Source organism: Scophthalmus maximus, chromosome 16 (genome assembly GCF_022379125.1).
Source record: "Scophthalmus maximus strain ysfricsl-2021 chromosome 16, ASM2237912v1, whole genome shotgun sequence".
NCBI classification, from domain to species: Eukaryota; Metazoa; Chordata; class Actinopteri; order Pleuronectiformes; family Scophthalmidae; genus Scophthalmus; species Scophthalmus maximus.
The window spans coordinates 20313412-20332042 of NC_061530.1; the positions used below are offsets into that span (position 1 = coordinate 20313412).

The 18631-nt window shown below is 46.5% G+C and overlaps 2 protein-coding genes across 6 annotated transcripts in view; both read left to right on the forward strand.

Annotated features, from left to right (window-relative positions):
- Window positions 1–256: 256 nt before the first annotated feature.
- Window positions 257–2833, forward strand: LOC118287216. 2 transcript variants are annotated; one of them, XM_035612193.2, is made up of 4 exons: window positions 257–406; window positions 515–657; window positions 1391–1517; window positions 1617–2833. In XM_035612193.2, exons 1-4 carry the CDS (start codon window positions 339–341, stop codon window positions 1876–1878), a joined length of 600 nt encoding a protein of 199 aa, XP_035468086.1. In that variant the 5' UTR covers window positions 257–338; the 3' UTR covers window positions 1879–2833. The 2 variants fall into 2 exon arrangements, with proteins under 2 accessions (XP_035468086.1, XP_035468085.1); XM_035612192.2 differs by having other exon boundaries at window positions 259–406; window positions 1388–1517.
- A 512-nt stretch (window positions 2834–3345) lies between these two features.
- The window catches only part of rnf213b (ring finger protein 213b), a 30781-nt gene continuing 15495 nt past the window's right edge, over window positions 3346–18631 (forward strand). For 2 of the 4 annotated variants that reach the window (XM_047327615.1, XM_047327616.1), the window contains exons 1-26: window positions 3347–3487; window positions 4345–4468; window positions 4563–5854; window positions 5936–6094; window positions 6178–6347; window positions 6447–6730; window positions 6817–7055; window positions 7238–7444; window positions 8079–8292; window positions 8398–8453; window positions 8531–8696; window positions 8782–8934; window positions 9071–9169; window positions 9248–9376; window positions 9861–10026; window positions 10129–10296; window positions 10391–10540; window positions 10666–11297; window positions 11522–11681; window positions 11768–11985; window positions 12075–12218; window positions 12326–12478; window positions 12660–13956; window positions 14209–14393; window positions 14489–14641; window positions 14735–18553. In XM_047327615.1, coding sequence (XP_047183571.1) covers window positions 3450–3487; window positions 4345–4468; window positions 4563–5854; window positions 5936–6094; window positions 6178–6347; window positions 6447–6730; window positions 6817–7055; window positions 7238–7444; window positions 8079–8292; window positions 8398–8453; window positions 8531–8696; window positions 8782–8934; window positions 9071–9169; window positions 9248–9376; window positions 9861–10026; window positions 10129–10296; window positions 10391–10540; window positions 10666–11297; window positions 11522–11681; window positions 11768–11985; window positions 12075–12218; window positions 12326–12478; window positions 12660–13956; window positions 14209–14393; window positions 14489–14641; window positions 14735–18553 — 10575 coding nt within the window. In that variant the 5' untranslated portion in view covers window positions 3347–3449. Of the gene's footprint in view, window positions 3488–4344; window positions 4469–4562; window positions 5855–5935; window positions 6095–6177; window positions 6348–6446; window positions 6731–6816; window positions 7056–7237; window positions 7445–8078; window positions 8293–8397; window positions 8454–8530; window positions 8697–8781; window positions 8935–9070; window positions 9170–9247; window positions 9377–9860; window positions 10027–10128; window positions 10297–10390; window positions 10541–10665; window positions 11298–11521; window positions 11682–11767; window positions 11986–12074; window positions 12219–12325; window positions 12479–12659; window positions 13957–14208; window positions 14394–14488; window positions 14642–14734; window positions 18554–18631 lie in introns of all 4 variants that reach the window. The other 2 variants (XM_047327617.1, XM_047327618.1) reach the window with 2 other exon arrangements.

The window sequence follows — 18631 nt, forward strand, 5'->3', positions numbered from 1 at the left end:
CACTGCGGCCGACAGGAAGCTCCCGGAGGACTGACGTCACACACTTCATGTTCATATTCTGTAATGTTCTGTCTTGGAAAATGTGTCCAGGAGTTAATAAGAAAAAACTAAACTGAACAAAAAGACTAAGAAGTGAAATCCTGTTTGTGTGTGTGTGTGTGTGTGTGTGTGTGTGTGTGTGTGTGTGTGTGTGTGTGTGTGTGTGTGTGTGTGTGTGTGTGTGTGTGTGTGTGTGTGTGTGTGTGTGTGTGTGTGTGTGTGTGTGTGTGTGTGTGTGTGTGAGTGAGAGAACTTCACGTGGGGCGTGACGACCGAAGACCTTCCCTCCTCTTCACGTGATGAAGCCGATAAGAGTCGGTGGGATTCGCCCACACAGGGATCGTTCGTCTTCAGTCTGTCTCTGCAGGTACGATCTTTATTAAAAAACATTATAATTACTGCTCATGAAGTTTTATTTCTGAATATTTACAGTTCATGTGACACTTTGTGGATTCTTTTCTCTCCCCTGACGCAGATTGAGGAGGAGGATGATGATGATGATGATGGTGAAGACGACGCCTGGACGAGTTCTCTTCATCTTGTCGGTGACTCTGTTCGCCGCAGCTGCTCAGAAACACAAAGTCTCTCCGAGACCAGAGTGGGAGTTCAGGAATGAGGGTGAGCTCAGATGATCTGAAGAAGAGTTCCTTTTGAACTGGTGATTCCTGTTACTGTACCTACTGTAACCTCTTGTCACCAGTAAATCACCAGATCTGATGGATTTACAGATTCATAGTTACATTTGTGTTACTGAGGCTGTAAATCACTTTTCTTTCTAAATTACTTTCCTGCTGTTCTGCCTCGTTTCCCCTTTTCAGTCTTTTCTTCTCTGGTAAAACATTTCTGACTTTCGTACTTTTGCTTCATTCTGATCAGAAAACTCAAATGTGTTTTTATTTTTTGTTATATATTCATTTGAACTTTTAAAAAATCCTTCTGACACGTGTTGTACATGAAAACTTCTCTACAAAGGAAAAAAATCTTTGTTACTATGTTATAGTACCAATGATATGGATACGTCCAGGTCAACTCAACTAAACTAACTAAACTAAACCAAACTCAACGAAACTAAACTAAACTAAACCCCCAATGTTAAAACATATATTATTTTAATACTTCAGTTGATTTTATTGCCAATATGTTACTTTTAAATCATGAACTGAGTCCAGAAATGTTTGTTCTGCTACAGATTCAATCCAGAGCTTCTTCCACAATCATTCAACTGTTTGTCCTTTAATTCACAATTCGATGGTCAGATCTTCTGGTTGATGGTGGTTTTAATTTAGTATTATTATTATTATTAATAATAAAAATAATAATAGTGATTGTGTTTCTCTGTGGTTGGCAGCAGAGAGAGTGAACAGCAGAGGATGTTCCAACCTCACGTTGGTTTTAGACAACTGGAAATACGCCATCATGACGCAGGTGAAGGATCTGCTGCTCCACGACCACAGCACCGTGCTGCCCGACTACGGAAGGTGATTCTCCTCCTCCAACTTCCTGTGACGTTGTCGGTGGAGACGAAGGTTAAGAGAGTAAATCTCCTTTTTGGACCTCTGTCCCCCCGTTCCCTTCAGGATCCAGCACCTGTCCGACGCCCTCGGTGACCTCTACCGGGAGTTCAACGCCCTGAAGGAGCGTCTCGCCGAGCTCACGGCCAAGTTCGACGGGGTGGAGGCCTTCGTGGACCAGGTGCGGTCGGGGAGGAAACCTGCTGCGCCCCGAGGGGAAACCAGGGAAGAGGGAGAGGCGGCAGCGGCTGGAGGCCGACCTCAGGGGAGGAGGAGGAGCAGGGTGGTGGTCCGGAGGGTCGTGACACCTGCAGCGTCACAGGACTGAAGTGATGAAGAGCATCACTCTCCTGTTTGGTTTGTTATATATAGAGACTTTATTAGTATATAATGTAACACGCGAGTGAGCAGCGGGTCCTCGGTTCGATTCCCGTCGCTGCTCGACCCTCTCGCCTAATTTCCTGAAAAAAACTAGCTTCAAATTATAAACAGGAGCATTTTTAAATTGAATTAAAATACATTAAATCTGCAGGACACAAAACTCTTAAGTAGCTGCATAAATTCTTGGGTAAAAACAAACAAATATTTTCTTTGATTTATTTATTGGAGTCATATCTCATATTACACGTGCATTTAGATGCTATAGATGTTTTTTCTTCTCGTGATAATTAATGTTTATTTGAAGTACTCAACAGTTTATTTTCTCGGATGACGGTCTGCCACAAGATGGCTCCAAAGAGATGTGTATGTGCATCAATGCATATTAAAAAGTGTAAACCTGGGGGATGAATATGAGGAACTATACATTTTAACAATGTGAACTAATATTTGGCTTTGAATGCAGCAGGATCTCTTTACCAACGGAATTGAATAAATGAACCTGGATATGGAAAACGTAATATTCTTCTTACTGCTATTCCTCATATTTTGATAATCATATTTGTATGATAACAACTTGTTTGTGACGTCCTGTGGGTTTGAGATGGTTTTGTCTGCTCGAACAAAATACTTTAAAAAAATGATTGAAATATGATTATGCTGATTATTATTGTCGATCATTTAAACAGACTCTAGACACAAACGTATTCATAACAGTTGAGTCATAATTGATGTGTAGATGTTTCTTCGTGGGTCAAAACACAAAACTTAGAGGCACAGAAATCCTGAGTCATGAAAACAAATGGTTTCCTTTTACCCTCACACACACACACACACTGTCGAAACTGAAACTTACAGTGAGCAAATAAGGGGAAATAATAAATGAGAAAAAAGAAAAGGTAAAACGTTTGGAGTTTTTATTAATCATTTCACATTAGCCTAAAATCTTTGTATAAAACAAACATGTCTAATAATACTATAAATATCTATGACGTCAAATAAAACAAGTAGATACAATAAAGTAATAATGCATATTTATTTATATCAGATCTGTCCAATCAGCAGAAATAATAAGTAGATAATGACTCATATGAAAAGAGTCGGATTCAAATGAATGAGGGACATCAAATGATCAAATGATCAATAATAATAAAACAACATCATCTGTTGCTGCAGTTTCTTGTTCGATGAGATTCTCACAGAAACGAAACTGAAACTTCTTCGTCTTCTCACTTAGGGACCGTCAATAACTCACCTACCGGACCAACGCGCAGAAATCCTCCACTCGGTGATTTAAACCCACGAGTTATTGACCCGGACCCACGATTATTGCTCTGAGAGGTATTTCAATAATTAAAGTGGTTGATACCAGAATTAACAAACTGTGTTTGTGCGTAAAGACGCACGTGCGTAAAGACGCGCGCCCGCTTCCCGGCACCGGGACTCATTCGGTCACGATCCCTTGAAGCCTCCAACGTCAAGTCCCAACAGCTCGACTCATAAACGTTTCCTGAATATTTCATGATCGGCAGCTCGACGCGTCTCATAAGGCAGGAAAGGTAAGAAAACATTTTAAATACATTAAGTCAAGTGGATCCAGTCGAATATTAACAAGAGCTGAGCTGCAAATAACTTTTTATAAAATCACATCAGTGAAATTCCTCTTCGTCGAACCGTCAGATGTAAATAAAGAATAAATAAGTGTCGTTTATTATTTCTCATATTGTGTTTTATATGTCCTGTGTATGAATCGTTTGAGTCACAAATATTACAAATATTTTGTCTCCAGTTGTTGCAGCAAATGTGATCATTTGCTCTTTTCTCGGTTTAAATTTTTTTTTATTGTAATTTGAATATTTTTAGGATAAGAACTTCTAGACTGGATGAGTCCAGGAATTTCGAGAAGAACGATGTATTGATTGACTGATCGGTTGATAGTCGATATTGGCCGTGGTTTTAGATTTACACACACACACACACACACACACACACACACACACAGAGTATATTTAAATCAGTCAGAGTCTATAACAAAACAACTGATTGTTTAAAAAAAGATGATTAGTGAATTGATAATAATATAAAAGGTATTTGCAGCTCTATATGTATTAATGTTCTTTCTGTATAACAGAATATGTGACATCATTTTATTACCATATTCATTTTGCTGACGTTTTTTTTTTCCGAAGCGACTTACAATCATCGAGTCAGGTGCATTAAGGGAACACACCTGGACGACCAGGAATCGAACCGCGACCCTCTGTACTTCAGGCAGCGGTGTAACCCACTATGCTAATTAGTTGTGTGTCCCAGTCGGACACACTTCCTGTCGCAGCATTTCTCGTTTGGCCATTAACTGACACATGAGACTTTCTGTTGGATGTTGGATGTAACTGCACCTGATGTTCATCTGCAGAGTCGGGCAACGGGGGGCAGCGACCCCTCTGAGACGAGAGTCTCTAGAGATGGAGGAGGGAGCAGGAGGATCCCAGCTGGGGCGGGAGGACGTGGCGACCAAAAGGCCCCGCAGAAGAAAGAAGGTATAGACACCTCAGGGTTTCACACATCTGCTCTCTGATGCTGTCAATTTGAAAACACTGATAAGTAAAGAGATTATTTTAATGTGTGTTCCAGGAGAAAGGGCAGAGCATGGAAGTTAAAGACAAGGAGCAGGAGAAGAAGAAGAGGAAGAGAAATCGGAGAAGAAAAAAGAGCATCTCAAACGTGAGAGGAGGTGCAGGGGCCAAAAGTGAAAATGCAGAAAAAGACAAGATGGAGGCTGTGGAGGCGACAGGCAGCAAAACTCCCGAGAGCGTTCCTTCAGAATCTCCACGTGTGGATCCTCCGGCTGAAGACGACCCGCCGAGAGGAGAACCCCGAGGAGACGTCAGGACCGCGCAAGCTCAGACTCAGACGAGGAAAAGTAGAGGCACGAGCAGGAACACGCAAACTCCAGTTGTTGTGCAGAGCAGCAAGGACACGCAGACTGACTTCGCAATGCTGGAACAAGACGACGCGAACAACGGAAAGACTCGACCTGGAGCGAACGTCGCCGCAGAGACGCAGTTACAACAAGACGGACGCGCACCTGAACCGGTGCTGCGAGACGACAGCGCTGGTCACATGCCGGTGTCTCAACACGGGAATCCAGCGTCAGATTCAGCAAAGAAGCAAAACCCTGAGAACGAGTCGAACTCTGCAGAGGAGGTTCCCTCTGCGGGAGTCTCAGAGAAGGTTCCCTCTGCAGGGGTCTCAGAGAAGGTTCCCTCTGCAGGGGTCTCAGAGAAGGTTCCCTCTGCAGGGGTCTCAGAGGAGGTTCCCTCTGCAGGGGTCTCTGAGGAGGTTCCCTCTGCGGGAGTCTCAGAGGAGGTTCCCTCTGCGGGAGTCTCAGAGAAGGTTCCCTCTGCAGGGGTCTCTGAGGAGGTTCCCTCTGCAGGGGTCTCAGAGGAGGTTCCCTCTGCAGGGGTCTCAGAGAAGGTTCCCTCTGCGGGAGTCTCAGAGGAGGTTCCCTCTGCGGGAGTCTCAGAGAAGGTTCCCTCTGCAGGGGTCTCTGAGGAGGTTCCCTCTGCAGCGGTCTCAGAGGAGGTTCCCTCTGCAGGGGTCTCAGAGAAGGTTCCCTCTGCAGGGGTCTCTGAGGAGGTTCCCTCTGCAGCGGTCTCAGAGGAGGTTCCCTCTGCAGCGGTCTCAGAGGAGGTTCCCTCTGCAGGGGTCTCAGAGGATGTTCCCTCTGCAGGGGTCTCAGAGGAGGTTCCCTCTGCAGGAGTCTCTGAGGAGGTTCCCTCTGCGGGAGTCTCCGGCGATCCAAAAGGCTCCGGACTGACGTCTTACGCCGGAGCTGTGTCCGGAGAGGGGAAGAGCGAGAAACCTTCCAACGCGTCAGTCGACAAGACGGCAGATAAAACCACAAAAATGCCCCAGAGCACACGGTGAGTGTGCGGTGGATGATAACGTGGCGAATCAAACTCTGTGGTTGATCCTTGTAAATCTGTATGTGTCTGTTTCCGCAGCGATCGAAACCCAGTGACAGCTCCGCCGCCAGCAGGTCCCATGTTCACCTTCCACGTCTATGCCGTGCTGGAGAAAAAGTTCAGATTCAACAAAGAGCATGACGAGCTCGTACTGTTTTACTCAGGAGGGTATAAACCCCTGACAGTGACACACTTTGTGTGAGTATTCATACAGTGCAGTCATGTGTGGACAACTCAAGTAAAAATGTCATTTTAACGAATGTTCAACGTTTTATGTTTAGTGGAGTCGGACAGGAAGGATATCTTATAGAAGCAAGATTATCCGTTGAAGAAAGCAACCTGGTGAGAGGAAACTGGCTGCGTTATGGTTATGGTGTGAAGCAAAGACAAAAAGAATTAATAGAAGTCGCCACAAGACATGTTCAATTTCCTCCAAACTCCAACATTAAAGGTAAGAGAACAATCTATTTAGCTTCAACACGTCAACGCTGGACTGTTGGTTTCAGTCTCTTCTAAGAACTGATCCCGTTCCTGCCTGTGCTTCGTGCAGAGTTGCACCTCTACGAAGGCCTCATCAGTCGCCATGAGGAGCGAGGTTTCTGGAAAACTGGCCTCAACATTGTTGGATGGAAGCGATCGAAAGGCGCGGAGACCTCAGATGCCTGGCAGGCGTCCGCGAGAACGCTGCTGGACAGAATCTTCCAGAAGTGGACTCCCTCAGACAAACAGAGCACCGAGAGCCTTGGCGACCACTTGATGCATTTTGCGTCGAGTCTCGGTTCCGCACATTCAAGGTTGACTTTCGAAGACGAAACAAAACCTACCGAGATCATGGTTGGTGCTTCAAGAAGAGCAGAACTCAAAACTTTCATCGTCATCACAATATTTCACCAATAACCAAAATCTCTATTTGTTTACAGACATCAGAGCTGATTTCAGAGGGTTTGGTTCGGATCTTGAAGGGAGATCCCACGGAGAAGCTCCCGGGAGGCGCCAACCCTCTTCTTCTGGGTCTGTCTGTTTTCACGGTGACCAGAAAGTGTGGAATCAACCTCGGAGTGAAAGGCTGGGCGGAGCTGTGCGTCCTGGTGTCGTCAGAGGCCGCGATGGAGAAGAAAAACCTGGACGCGTCGCTCAGTTCCTTCCAAAGTCTACAACAGTAAGTTGCGCAATAGCCCCGAGCGAGAGGATGGCGTCTTTACCTCGTCCTGAGAAGTGTCTGAAAAGACCCAGGAGGATTTTTGTCTTCTCGCGTTTATTTAATACAACGGACAGATGATCATTTCTGTTTTCAATCTGATGTACTGATGGGATATGATCTCGCGTGTGTCTTCCCCTCAGTACCGTGTTGGGTTTGATAAACCTCTGCGCTCATCACATGGTGCCGGAGCTCGTCCTGCTCGTTCCTCTGCTCCTCAGACTCAGACAGTCGGGAGCTGGCGCGACAAAAGTGGGTCCAACTGTCGAGGAGGAGAACTGGTCCGGACTCGAGGGCGTCCAGTTCATCCGGTTCAGAGAGATCGTTCAGTCCTGCCCCGACAAACGGAGGTGAGTCTATCTCATGGCTACTTTAATAAAGTTTTTTTATATCGCTTTCACCATTTTATCGGTTTGGTCACTGGAGTGCGTTTTTTTTGCGGAAAAATTCAGACTCGATTTACGGCACAAAGGAACTGCGTCACCCGTTGCGTAACCAAAACAAGGAAGAGAATAGCGTTGTCTTTCTACTAGATTAGTAAGAAACACAACCAGCTACTTATTAATATTAGTAGACGTAAAACTTGGATTTTCTGCTTTGGACAGTAGCCAGGCTGCTGACATTGAGTGCTGTTGATATTTTGACTGCACGGGTCGGGGCTCGAACCCGCAGCCTCGGGTATGTGAGACCGACGGTTAACCACCTGAAGTCGTAGCGGCTGTCGCTAGCACGTCTCTTAAGGTGTTAGTGATGGAGTGATGTTTCGGCGCGCACACAGAACCGACAGCTAGCGGACCGTGAGGAAATATTCGCTGAATTTGAATAAAAGTGTATCGGATTAAAATCGCTAACTACCCCTTTAACGCTATCAGCGACCATGCAGTAATACCACCTGGAACCACCAGGGGGCGCCAAAGTTTCCTCTTTAATGTTCCGCTCCTTATATGTGTTTGTCTGCATCGAAGTGACTTTGTTTCTCCACAGGAAGATGATGACTCTGACCAAGTCGCAACTGTCGCTGGCCAAAGAGACGCCTCTGCTTCTGATTGGCTGGCTGTCTGTGTTCGCATTGGAGGACCTTCCTGAATTCTCCGACCTGACTGGGATACCTGCCGAACACCTGATTCAGAGTCTGTTGTACAGGCTCCGGACATGTGCAGACACGAGGGACAACAACAGAGTGCGGGAGATTGTAAAGGTGGAAAAAAAGAAACCTACAAATGATGATATTGAACGTTTAAAATAACATTGTTGTATCTTCAGTAAGACCCTTTGTGACAATCTTTGTCTTTTCTACATGCAGCATGCTCAAACAACCTTGAATCACATACTGAAGAAGGTGGACGAAGAGAAGGACAGGTAAGGACGTGTGAAATATTCTTTCTGCTCGTTGTTGCACCGTGGTTTTTTGGTCAACTTTTTCTCCGCGTCTGTAGAATGGTTGAATGTGGAAATATCGGCCCAGCCTTCCTGAGCAGCGTCGGTGTGGCGAAGAGCACCTGTCGACTTGTGCGACTCGTCCCGTGGTACCAGGCGGTGGTCCTGTCCCACCAGCTCGTGTTGAAACTGGCGGACGTTTCTGATGCTGCACTGACAAAACAGGTAATGATCTTTTTTTATTTTATTATTATGCACCTTAACGGCCTCGTTATGTCAGTTTAGCTCACGGTTTTGTGTCTCTTCGAAGTCTGAAGATGATACATTTGAGACCTCGAAGCCGCAGCAGCTCCTGGACAAGCTGCTCGTCATGCAGCAGCAAATCAGCGAGTGGAGAGACGACCTGCTGCAGAAACCACTGGTGACGGCGTCCAAAGCTCTCGCCTACCCAAAGGAAATTGAGGTAGGCCTACTCTCTGTGTCAGGACTCCATGTGGCTCATTGTCGTTATTCAGCTCTCTTTTCACGTTCAGCTTGTACAGTTGTTTGGAACTTATTTTGATGTATTGAATGTGAATGTAATGATGACGATTCATCAGATGTGGAATGCGCTGCTCAACGTGGAATGTTCCATCGAGGGAGTTTCATCGCAATGGACTCAGAGCCTCACAAAAGACCTGAGGAAAAGGATTTCCAGGGTGAGTGACACAGATCCCAACAGGAATCTAGAGCCCGATGTTCCTTTTGCTGCACATCTGAGTTGAGTGTCTCTGCAGGCGAGTGAGGAGGATCAGGTTCTGCTGTGCTGCCTGGAGACGACCACGGCAGCTGTAAGGAGAAGCAGCGTCGCTGTACAGGCCTGTTTCCACGAGCTGTGTCAGTCTGCCATCAAGTCAATCTGCCAGGTACAGCACACTAGAGACCCCGATTTTTATGAATCTGCCGGATTTTCTTTTGATCAAGATCCATAAATCATTCCCTGGAAAATTGGTAAAAATTTCAAATACATCCGTTTTGCCAACGTTAAAGAAAGCGATTCCTGGATCCTTAAAAAAATTCCAGGGTCTACGCAAAAATTTAAATGTTCCTTCCGACACACTAACGGACAGGAGCGAAAACATAACCTCAGGGGGAAATTAGTTGCGATCCATCATCCCTCGGAGCTTGGAACTCAGAAGTCCGGGTGGTGATATTTTTCAGACCTCCCGAGGTGCAATTTCCAACTCGGAGGTCGGATTGCGAATTCTGTGATTATAATGGAACGATAAAACCCGAGTTCCGAGGTTTAACGGAACGATAAAACCCGAGTTCCGAGGTTTAATGGAACGCAGGGTAAGACCTGGTGTTGGACCCAGTGATTCCTCACACAGGACACCTTCATGTTTTCAGCGCGGGCAGGCCGGCGACCTGATGCGCAGTCTCAGCTCCAGGGTGAAAGATCTTCCCGTAGTCGTCCTGTCTGCTGTCGTGGTTCAGTCGGCGGCTCGATTCCGAGACGACCCGGTGGTGCAGCTGCTGGATTCTCAGTCCGCCGCGAGCCACCTGCTCTTACAAGGTACATCAGTTCATCAATTATTATCTCAGTCATTTACACTTTTTATCGTTTTCTAATTTGGTTGCATAATGGCCACAATGTCGTCGTTGTCATGGCCTACAGGCGACTGGAAGTCGATCCAGGTGGACGACTCCGCAGGGCAGGTCGTGCACAGCTGCGTGGTGGCGGTGAAATCTCTGGTGGAGTCTCTGCTCCTCGGACACGTGGCCCTCGGACACCTGCAGACCTGCCTGAAACACAAAGAGCAGTTTAAAAAACTTTACCTGCAGTGTAATGAATCTTCATAAGCTTTGACATCTCAAGTGGCGCCATAACTGTGTTGATTAATATGTAACATTAAATAACCTCATCGTGTTTCACACAGACAAGAAAAATACCGCGTCTATAACCGTTCCTGTCGGTGCCGAGGTCGTTCTGGCTCAGAGAGAGAAGGATCTCAACTCTTTCCTCCAGAGGAAAAAGCAGATGGACACGCTGATAAAGATGATGGCGAAGGTGAAAGAAAGCATCACGGGTGAGTTTCGCTGGGAAAATAAATAACACTTCTAACTTGAATTATTTCAGGTTAGAAGCGTTTGGTTCTGTATTTGGTGGTTTTATGCTGCGTTTTCCTCAGTAACATGGTTCTTATTCGCCCAGTTCCCGAGATGCGTACTCTCGAGGAGCAGCACAGTGCCGATCTCCAGACTGTCGCTCTCAACCAACTGGTGCTGGTTCAATCCTTTGACGCTGAGGGGAAGTTGACGAAGGCAGGTCCTGCGCAGATCCTCTGGTACAACACCAGTCTGAATGTCTTGAAAATGGCCAGTGAGATGCACAAACTGCATCAAAGCAACCTGATCCTCTCCTCGTGGGTCAAGGGGGCAGCGTCTTTGGCGTCGGCGAGGCGACCGTCCCCCGCGCCTGTTGCTGTAACCCTGACGCAGGTCTGCGAACACATCTGGAACCCGCTGCTGACAGAGTTCTGTCAGCTCGGCGTGAGCGTCGTGAACGCAAACGTCACCATTGAGCAGCTCGATCGGGTTCTGGTGGAGTCTGGGGACCGGGGGGACTGGATGCTGATGAAGAAGGAGCTGAGTCTGATGTCGGAGATGATTTCTGAATCGGGACAGTTCCCGCCCGCGGAGAAGTGGGTGGTGGCGAGGCTCGGTCAGATCCAGGAGTACTCGCAGCTCCACGAGGCAGCGGCTGCAGCCAGTGCGATGCTGAAGATCGCTGACAAAATGAAGCTCGCTGGGAACTTCACGGAAATTGAGGCTCTCAGACAGCTGGTAAAAGTCCTGCAATCTTATGCTAAGTATGCTTTGAGTTGCAGTATTTGCAATGGAACTGATTGACATTCAGTAGTGGTCTGACATAAATACAAATCAATCTCAGGTGGTGAAAAGTGATATTTAGTTGTCAAAACCCTTGAAAATAATGAGCCTCACATCACGTCTTTTTTTTCTCAAGAACATGTGTAATTCTTCATGTTTATGCTTCGACCATGCAACAGGAACAAGACTCCTTTAAGCAGAGGGTCCTGGGATCCCTGAGCGATGACCTGTTTTGTGCCAAACATCATCTGTCCGCAGTCACCAAGCAGCACACTCTCTGTCTGGAAGAGTTTCTGGCGAGCCAGACGCTGGTCAGCTGGGTCAAAGCGAACCTCAAAAGTAAAAATAAATAAAAAATTCTCCACATTAGTGCAGAAATATGAATTTTCTTCTAAACTTGTTTTATATTTCCGTTCCCTCAATAGATATGAGCGATGTGAAGGTTTATGTCGAACTGGCTTCCATATCTGCCGGAGAGAACGACACCGAGATCGACCAGGTGGCCTGTTTCCACGATGCGGTGATGGGCTACGCGCCTCTGCTCTACTCCCTCTCCCCTCAGGCCGGCTTCCGAGAGTTCATGAAGCGTGCTCGGCATGTGTGGGACACCCAGAGTAGAGACGAGAAGCTACCGGACAAATTGGTAATTTACATCTCCATTATTTGTAGGCAGCACTTAAAGGCTCTTTGCCGTGGCAACGTGACAACGATGCTCCACGTTTTGTTTTTCAGAGAGAGTCTACACGATTACTGAGCTGGCTGAAAGCCTTGAAGGAGACCCACGGCTCCGTGGAGCAGTCCTCTCTCTCCCTGGCTTCTTCTATCAATGCCGATGGGGTTTATCACGTAGGATGGTCTGATGAGAACACCGAGAGGGTATGTGGATAAAGAGACCAAGACAGAGAGCCTTGCTGGCTGAATTTTACATGAATTATTGAAGATATTGAATGAGGCACTTTCTCTAAATGTCCACTTGTTTGCAGAGATGTCTGCAGAACATGGTGCAGGTCACGGTGGCCAAGGACGGAGAGGAGAAGAGCTACAAGCTCGAAGAGCTGCAGGAGCTTCAGAACAAACTCATGCTCATGTCGTCCAAAGGGGAGCACGGCAGAGAACAGGTCAACAGGTTCACAGAGGTCAGTGGCATTTCCATCCATCCCTCCATTATATATTCTGCTTATCATTTGCAGGTCATGGGATATGATTTGATCCACTTTCAGGGTTTGGGTTTCGTAAAGGTTTCAGCTTTAAGGGGTCCTCGTTATCTGTCGAGATTAACAGTGTGGATTCCTGCACTCGTGTCTACGTGTCCTGTAGGTTTTTGAAGGCGTTCAGAGACTTGGCGCCACCCTTCTTCAGATGCAAACGTCTGGCAACATGCTCTTCAGGGAATGGCGTGCGGAGGTCAAGTGCTGTCCGCTGCAGCAACCGTGCATCACAGTCACCTTCTTGTCCCTGAAGGGCAAACAGATGCTGTACCACGGGGAGCTGACCGAGCAGCTACAGAAGATGGCTCACTCCATGGATCGCTGCCAAAAAGAATGGCGTTCCTTCGTCGGCGAGATGCGCTCAAAGTTCATCCTGCTGAACCACTACACCTCAGAGCAGATGGTGTACCTTTGCTTCTGGATACACAAAGTGTGCCAATGGAACGTCACAGTTCCTCAACAATTATGGAATTTACTTTTTTCCATAAAGCCCCAGTGCACTCTTACTGATGTCAGAGTCGCTTACGACAGCGCCGCAGGTATGATGTCAAAACATGATGAATTAGAAGATGATGAGTCCGATGATGAAGATCAATGTCACAAAGCCTCCTCAGAATTAAAACCACCTTCACCAGGACACACTGAAGAGGAAATAGAAGAGATTCATGATCTGATGGAGTTCTCCTCAGAAGACGAAGATGAATGCGAGATGAAAAGCGATGACGATCACACCGAGGACAGCCTTGAAAACCTCTGGAGACTATTCAAGAAAGACATGTCACAATACCTCAATGACTACATAGACATTTCCACTCTGGCCCACTTCCTCTCATGCCTCTCTGACATGAACCAACAACACATGATCAGGAACCTGCCACTGATTCTCCAGGAGGGGAAGCCCAATCTTTTGCTTTGTCCGAGTGCAGAAGTGTTCACCACCGTCCTGTCCCTCTACATGGAGAGTCCAGAGCAGCCTCTGCCATCTGCTGATGAGGTTCTAGTCTGCAGAGAGGAGACCACAGAGGAGGAGGTGGAGATCTTTCTCCGCCGAGCTCTCAGCCACGGCACTGAACAGAACTGTCAGAAGATATATTGTCTCGTCAATCCAGGGCTGCTGGGATATGATGTCAGTGTGGCCCTGGGTGAGCTCTTTGAGGCCCTTGAGAGAAGCGCCAACCCACAGTATCGTTTGGTAATAGTCAGTCCTGTTGTGCACCAACACAAATACGTGCCGTCTTTCTTCAGTAATGACAAAGTCCAGGCCGGTGTGAGTCTAACATCAGAAAATGCCAGGAAATATCTCCATCACCACTTCAGACAAAACACACTCACGCCAAACCCTGTGGCGCTGGTTTCTCCAGATCATCTGTCGGTCTGGATGGTGTCGTCTGTACGTCCTGCAGTTGGTGAGGATAACTCTTGTTGGCATGCCATTATGGAAATTGGTTATAGTATAGGATATGTGTGCTAATTAAAAACTTTGAAACAGCCATTTTGCAAATTTTGAAATAAGTAAAACACCTTTGTGTAGGATATGAACATAAATGACTTTGGCAACCCTTCGTGGTAAAGTAAAAGAAACTGTATCTGATATATAGTGGCAAAAAAAAGGTTCAAGACAATTTGCTTGACCAAATGCATCTTTTTTCTATCAATAGGGAAATCCCTGTATGTGAATCGTTTGTTTGAGAAGTTTCAACAGAAATCTTCTAGAGCCAAACACATCAGGATCCGACTGATTGAGCCATGTGTCGATATAGACTCGTTGATCAAGAGCCTGTCAGAGACTCTGGCAACCTTGAGAGAGCAGGACCCAGTCCTTCTGCACATCGACACCGCCGGAGTAAGTGTGCACGCCTTTATCTCCGCAGGTAGCGTGGTTCCGGTGTTGGTTGTGCCTGAGAGTCTGTATTCTGTGTCACTTTTGATACCCGTCAGGTTCGTTCAGGCCTGGAGGAGCTGCTGTTCCGTCTGTTAGTTCTGGGCTGTTTGAGTGACAGCCATGGGATGCTGTGGAGAAGGAATGTTACTCACTTGATCACTGTTGAGGTCCTCAACACATACTCATCCCCTCAAAACCAGCCAAAAGAGGTAGCAACAATATCAAAGAAACTTTTGATAACAACACATTATATTTATATCTGATACAAATAAATAATATGTGTGTTCACTTTGCTCATACAGATGAGGTTTGGACTTCTGCACATTCTGCCTACAATCAATTGCAAACCTCCAAAAGAGGTGAAGCAGTTGTTGGCGAATCAAAGTGTTTTAAAGAAACACACCTTTGATCCACTAATGGATGAGCAGGAGTTTTGCAGCAAGGAGATTCAAAGACCCTATCAATACTTAAAGCTCTACAACAGCAAGCAGAATCTGGATCATTTTAAGTACCAGGAAGGATCCAGACTGGGGGATCCCTTTGACTGTCTCAAATACTTCCTGCTCTACTGTGGAATGAAAGATCCGTCTTGGGCTGAGCTCAAGAACTTCTCCTGGTTTCTCAATGTGCAGCTGAAGGACTGTGAGAACTCCGTTTTCTGTGATCCAGACTTTCTTGCTGACCAGCTGCCTGGTTTCAAGGGCTTCATTGTGAATTTCATGATTCTAATGGCAAGAGATTTTGCCTCGCCTTCCTTGAACACATCTGATGAAAGCCCCATGCTGCATGTTGAAAACAGTCTGGAAGACGACCTTCTTGCCCGTCTGACAATTCGCAAGAGATGGGAAAACGAGTCTCATCCGTACATTTTCTTTAATGCAGACCGATTCTCAATGTCTTTTCTGGGCTTTAATGTGAAGACACGAGGAAACACACTCAATGCAGTTCATCCTCACAGCGATAAGGTCCTGATACAGGATGTGATGACGCAAAAACTTTTCCAGGGTTTGGAAAGGCAGAGGATCTCTCTCACTGAAGACTTTGATCAGTTGCCCCGGCAAGACAAAATCAAAAGGATTTCCTGTGTTGTTGGTGCGAAGAAAGGAATGATGGACATCAGATTTGATCCAGACCCAACATATGAGCTCACTGCCGACAATGTGATGAAGATGCTGGCCATAAACATGAGATTCCGGTGTGGAATTCCAGTTGTCATCATGGGAGAGACTGGTTGTGGAAAAACACGACTGGTCCGTTTCCTTTGTGCTCTGCAGAGGGAGGGAAGACCGGTGCAGAACATGGTACTCGTCAAGGTACATGGTGGCACCACAGCAGAGATGATCTACAGAAAGGTGAGGGAGGCGGAGAAACTCGCTGTGGGGAACCAGAGAATGCACAAACTAGACACCATTTTGTTCTTTGATGAAGCCAACACCACTGAGGCCATTTTTGCCATCAAGGAAATCCTGTGTGACCAATCAGTGAAAGGAAACCCTCTGAAAGCAGATAGTGGCTTAAAGATAATAGCTGCTTGCAATCCCTACAGGAAGCACTCACCTGAAATGGTGGAGCGTTTGGAACGAGCAGGGTTAGGATACAGGGTGAAAGCAAATGAGACAGAAGACCGCCTGGGCAAAGTCCCTCTGAGGCAGCTGGTGTACAGAGTCCAACCTCTGCCACCAAGCATGGCTTCTTTGGTGTGGGATTTTGGTCAGTTGAGTGATTCAACTGAACTCTCCTACATTCAACAGATTGTTCAGAAGAAAGTTGCTGACAATTCTTTGCCAGTAATCTGCAGGAGCGTAATTTCAAATGTGCTGGCAGCCTCCCAGAAATACATGCGAAGTCGGAAAAATGAGTGCAGTTTTGTGAGTCTCAGGGATGTGGAGAGATCTATGAAAGTGCTAGTTTGGTTTTACCAGCACAGCGAGGTCCTTTTCAACGACTGCTCTCATCTCAACGAGATTGATAAAACACTGAAGTGCCTGATTCTTGCTATTGGTGTCTGCTACTATCCGTCTTTGGTGGCCAAAGACGAGTACCTTGCTGTGATTTGCAGGTACTTTCCAGAGCATCTCTGCTCTTCAGCCGCATTGCAGGAAGAGATTTCATCCAGTCAAGACTTCTTCCTGCAGAACGTACAGACAAGGGAGACCATTGCCAAAAATGTTGCACTCAAAGAGAATGTGTTTCTCATGGTGGTTTGCATTGAGCTCAGGATCCCACTCTTTCTGGTCGGTAAGCCAGGCAGCTCTAAGTCACTTGCTAAAACAGTGGTTGCTGATGCCATGCAGGGCCAGAACTCCCACTGTGAACTATTCAAAAAACTCAAGCAAGTGCATATGGTCTCCTTCCAGTGCAGTCCTCACTCAAGTCCAGAGGGCATCATTGGGACGTTCAGGAACTGTGCCCGGTTTCAGAAGGACAAAAACATGGAAGAGTATGTATCAGTGGTGGTGCTTGATGAGATTGGACTTGCCGAAGATTCACCTCAGATGCCTCTGAAGACCCTTCATCCTCTCTTGGAGGATGGATGCATTGACAATGACAAGCCAGATCCATACATGAAGGTTGGCTTTGTGGGCATCTCCAACTGGGCTCTCGACCCAGCAAAGATGAACAGAGGAATATTTGTGTCCAGATGGGATCCAAGTGAGGACGAACTTGTGCAAACTGCCAAGGGAATCTGTTCATCCTCCAATCAAATCCTCCTGAAGATCGCACACCTCTTCCAACCTTTGGCAAAGGCCTTCTTGAGCATCTGCAGTGAGACCTCAAAGAATCAGTTCTTTGGTCTAAGGGATTATTACAGCCTCGTCAAAATGCTCTTTGCCACAGTCAAATCCACGCAACAAGAGCCAGATGGTGGACAATTGGTGGAGGCCATCTTGTGTAACTTCAGTGGACAGCCTGAGGATTTTGACCCTGTAAAATTTTTCCAAGAGGTCCTCCAAGACCTTACAGAAATTGCCAGACCAAGTACCTTGCGAATGGTGAAAAAGAATCTTGATTTGGACACCGACCTGGAGAGCCGTTATCTACTTTTGCTGACCACCAACAACGCAGCCCTCCATATCCTTCAGCAACAAGTCTTTGCCAAAGGAGACTACACCCAGCCTGAAATAATCTTTGGCTCAGGATTCCCAAAGGACCAGGAATATGCCCAAATCTGCCGTAATGTGAACCGAGTGAAAACATGCATGGAGACTGGTCGCACTGTCATTCTCCTCAACATGCAGAATCTTTATGAAAGCCTGTATGATGCTTTGAACCAGTACTATGTTTACCTCAGCAAACAGCAATACGTTGATCTAGGTCTTGGTTCCCACAGAGTTAAATGTCGTGTCCATACAAACTTCAGACTGGTGGTAGTGGAAGACCAGAAGAAGGTCTATGAGCACTTTCCCGTGCCACTCATCAACAGACTGGAAAAACACAGGCTAGATAGGAGTACTGATCTGGAACCATGGCAACACAGGGTTCTTCAGAAACTGAAGGAATGGGTGAAGGAATTCTCGGGTGAGGCCACAGAGGGTTTCATGTTGTCTGACATTTTTGTTGGCTTTCATGGCGATGCCTGTGCCAGCGCTCTCCTGCAAGCCCTTGAAAGGAGAGCACAAAAAGTCGAAGTCAGCCCAGAAGGACAACATCAACGTGATGAAAAATGTGACTCACTGGAAGAAGATGAGAGAATTGAAACCCCTGAGTCGAGTTCTAATGGGCTGAAAGAGGCAACTGAGGAGTTGGGTGGTGCCATGGACATAGAGATTGCTGGCAAAGAGCAAGTAACTGAGGCAGTGGAAAAGACTGATGATGAATCCACTGAGATGTGCGACGATGAGACCAAAGCGATATCTGAGAGTGAAGAAATGATGGAGTCAGAAAACAACGTTGAGTCTCCTGCGGTAAATGAGGAAGAGGAAGTCTTTGATCTAGCCAAATGTCTTTTGCTGAACTGTGCCACCCCTGATGCTGTGGTCAGGCTCAAGTATTCAGATTTGTCAAACCAGGAGAAGGAGAAACTCCAGAGAATGTACTTTCAGCAACAACATCACCACTCACTGCGAGATCTCCTGGAGGATTGCCTGAACACGTCTCAGGGGTCCAACAGGTTTCTAGAGGTAGGCCACAGACAACTGCTCCTATTTTGTTTTTTTTTATCATTTCTTTACAGCCTTTACAAATTGTTAACGCCACTG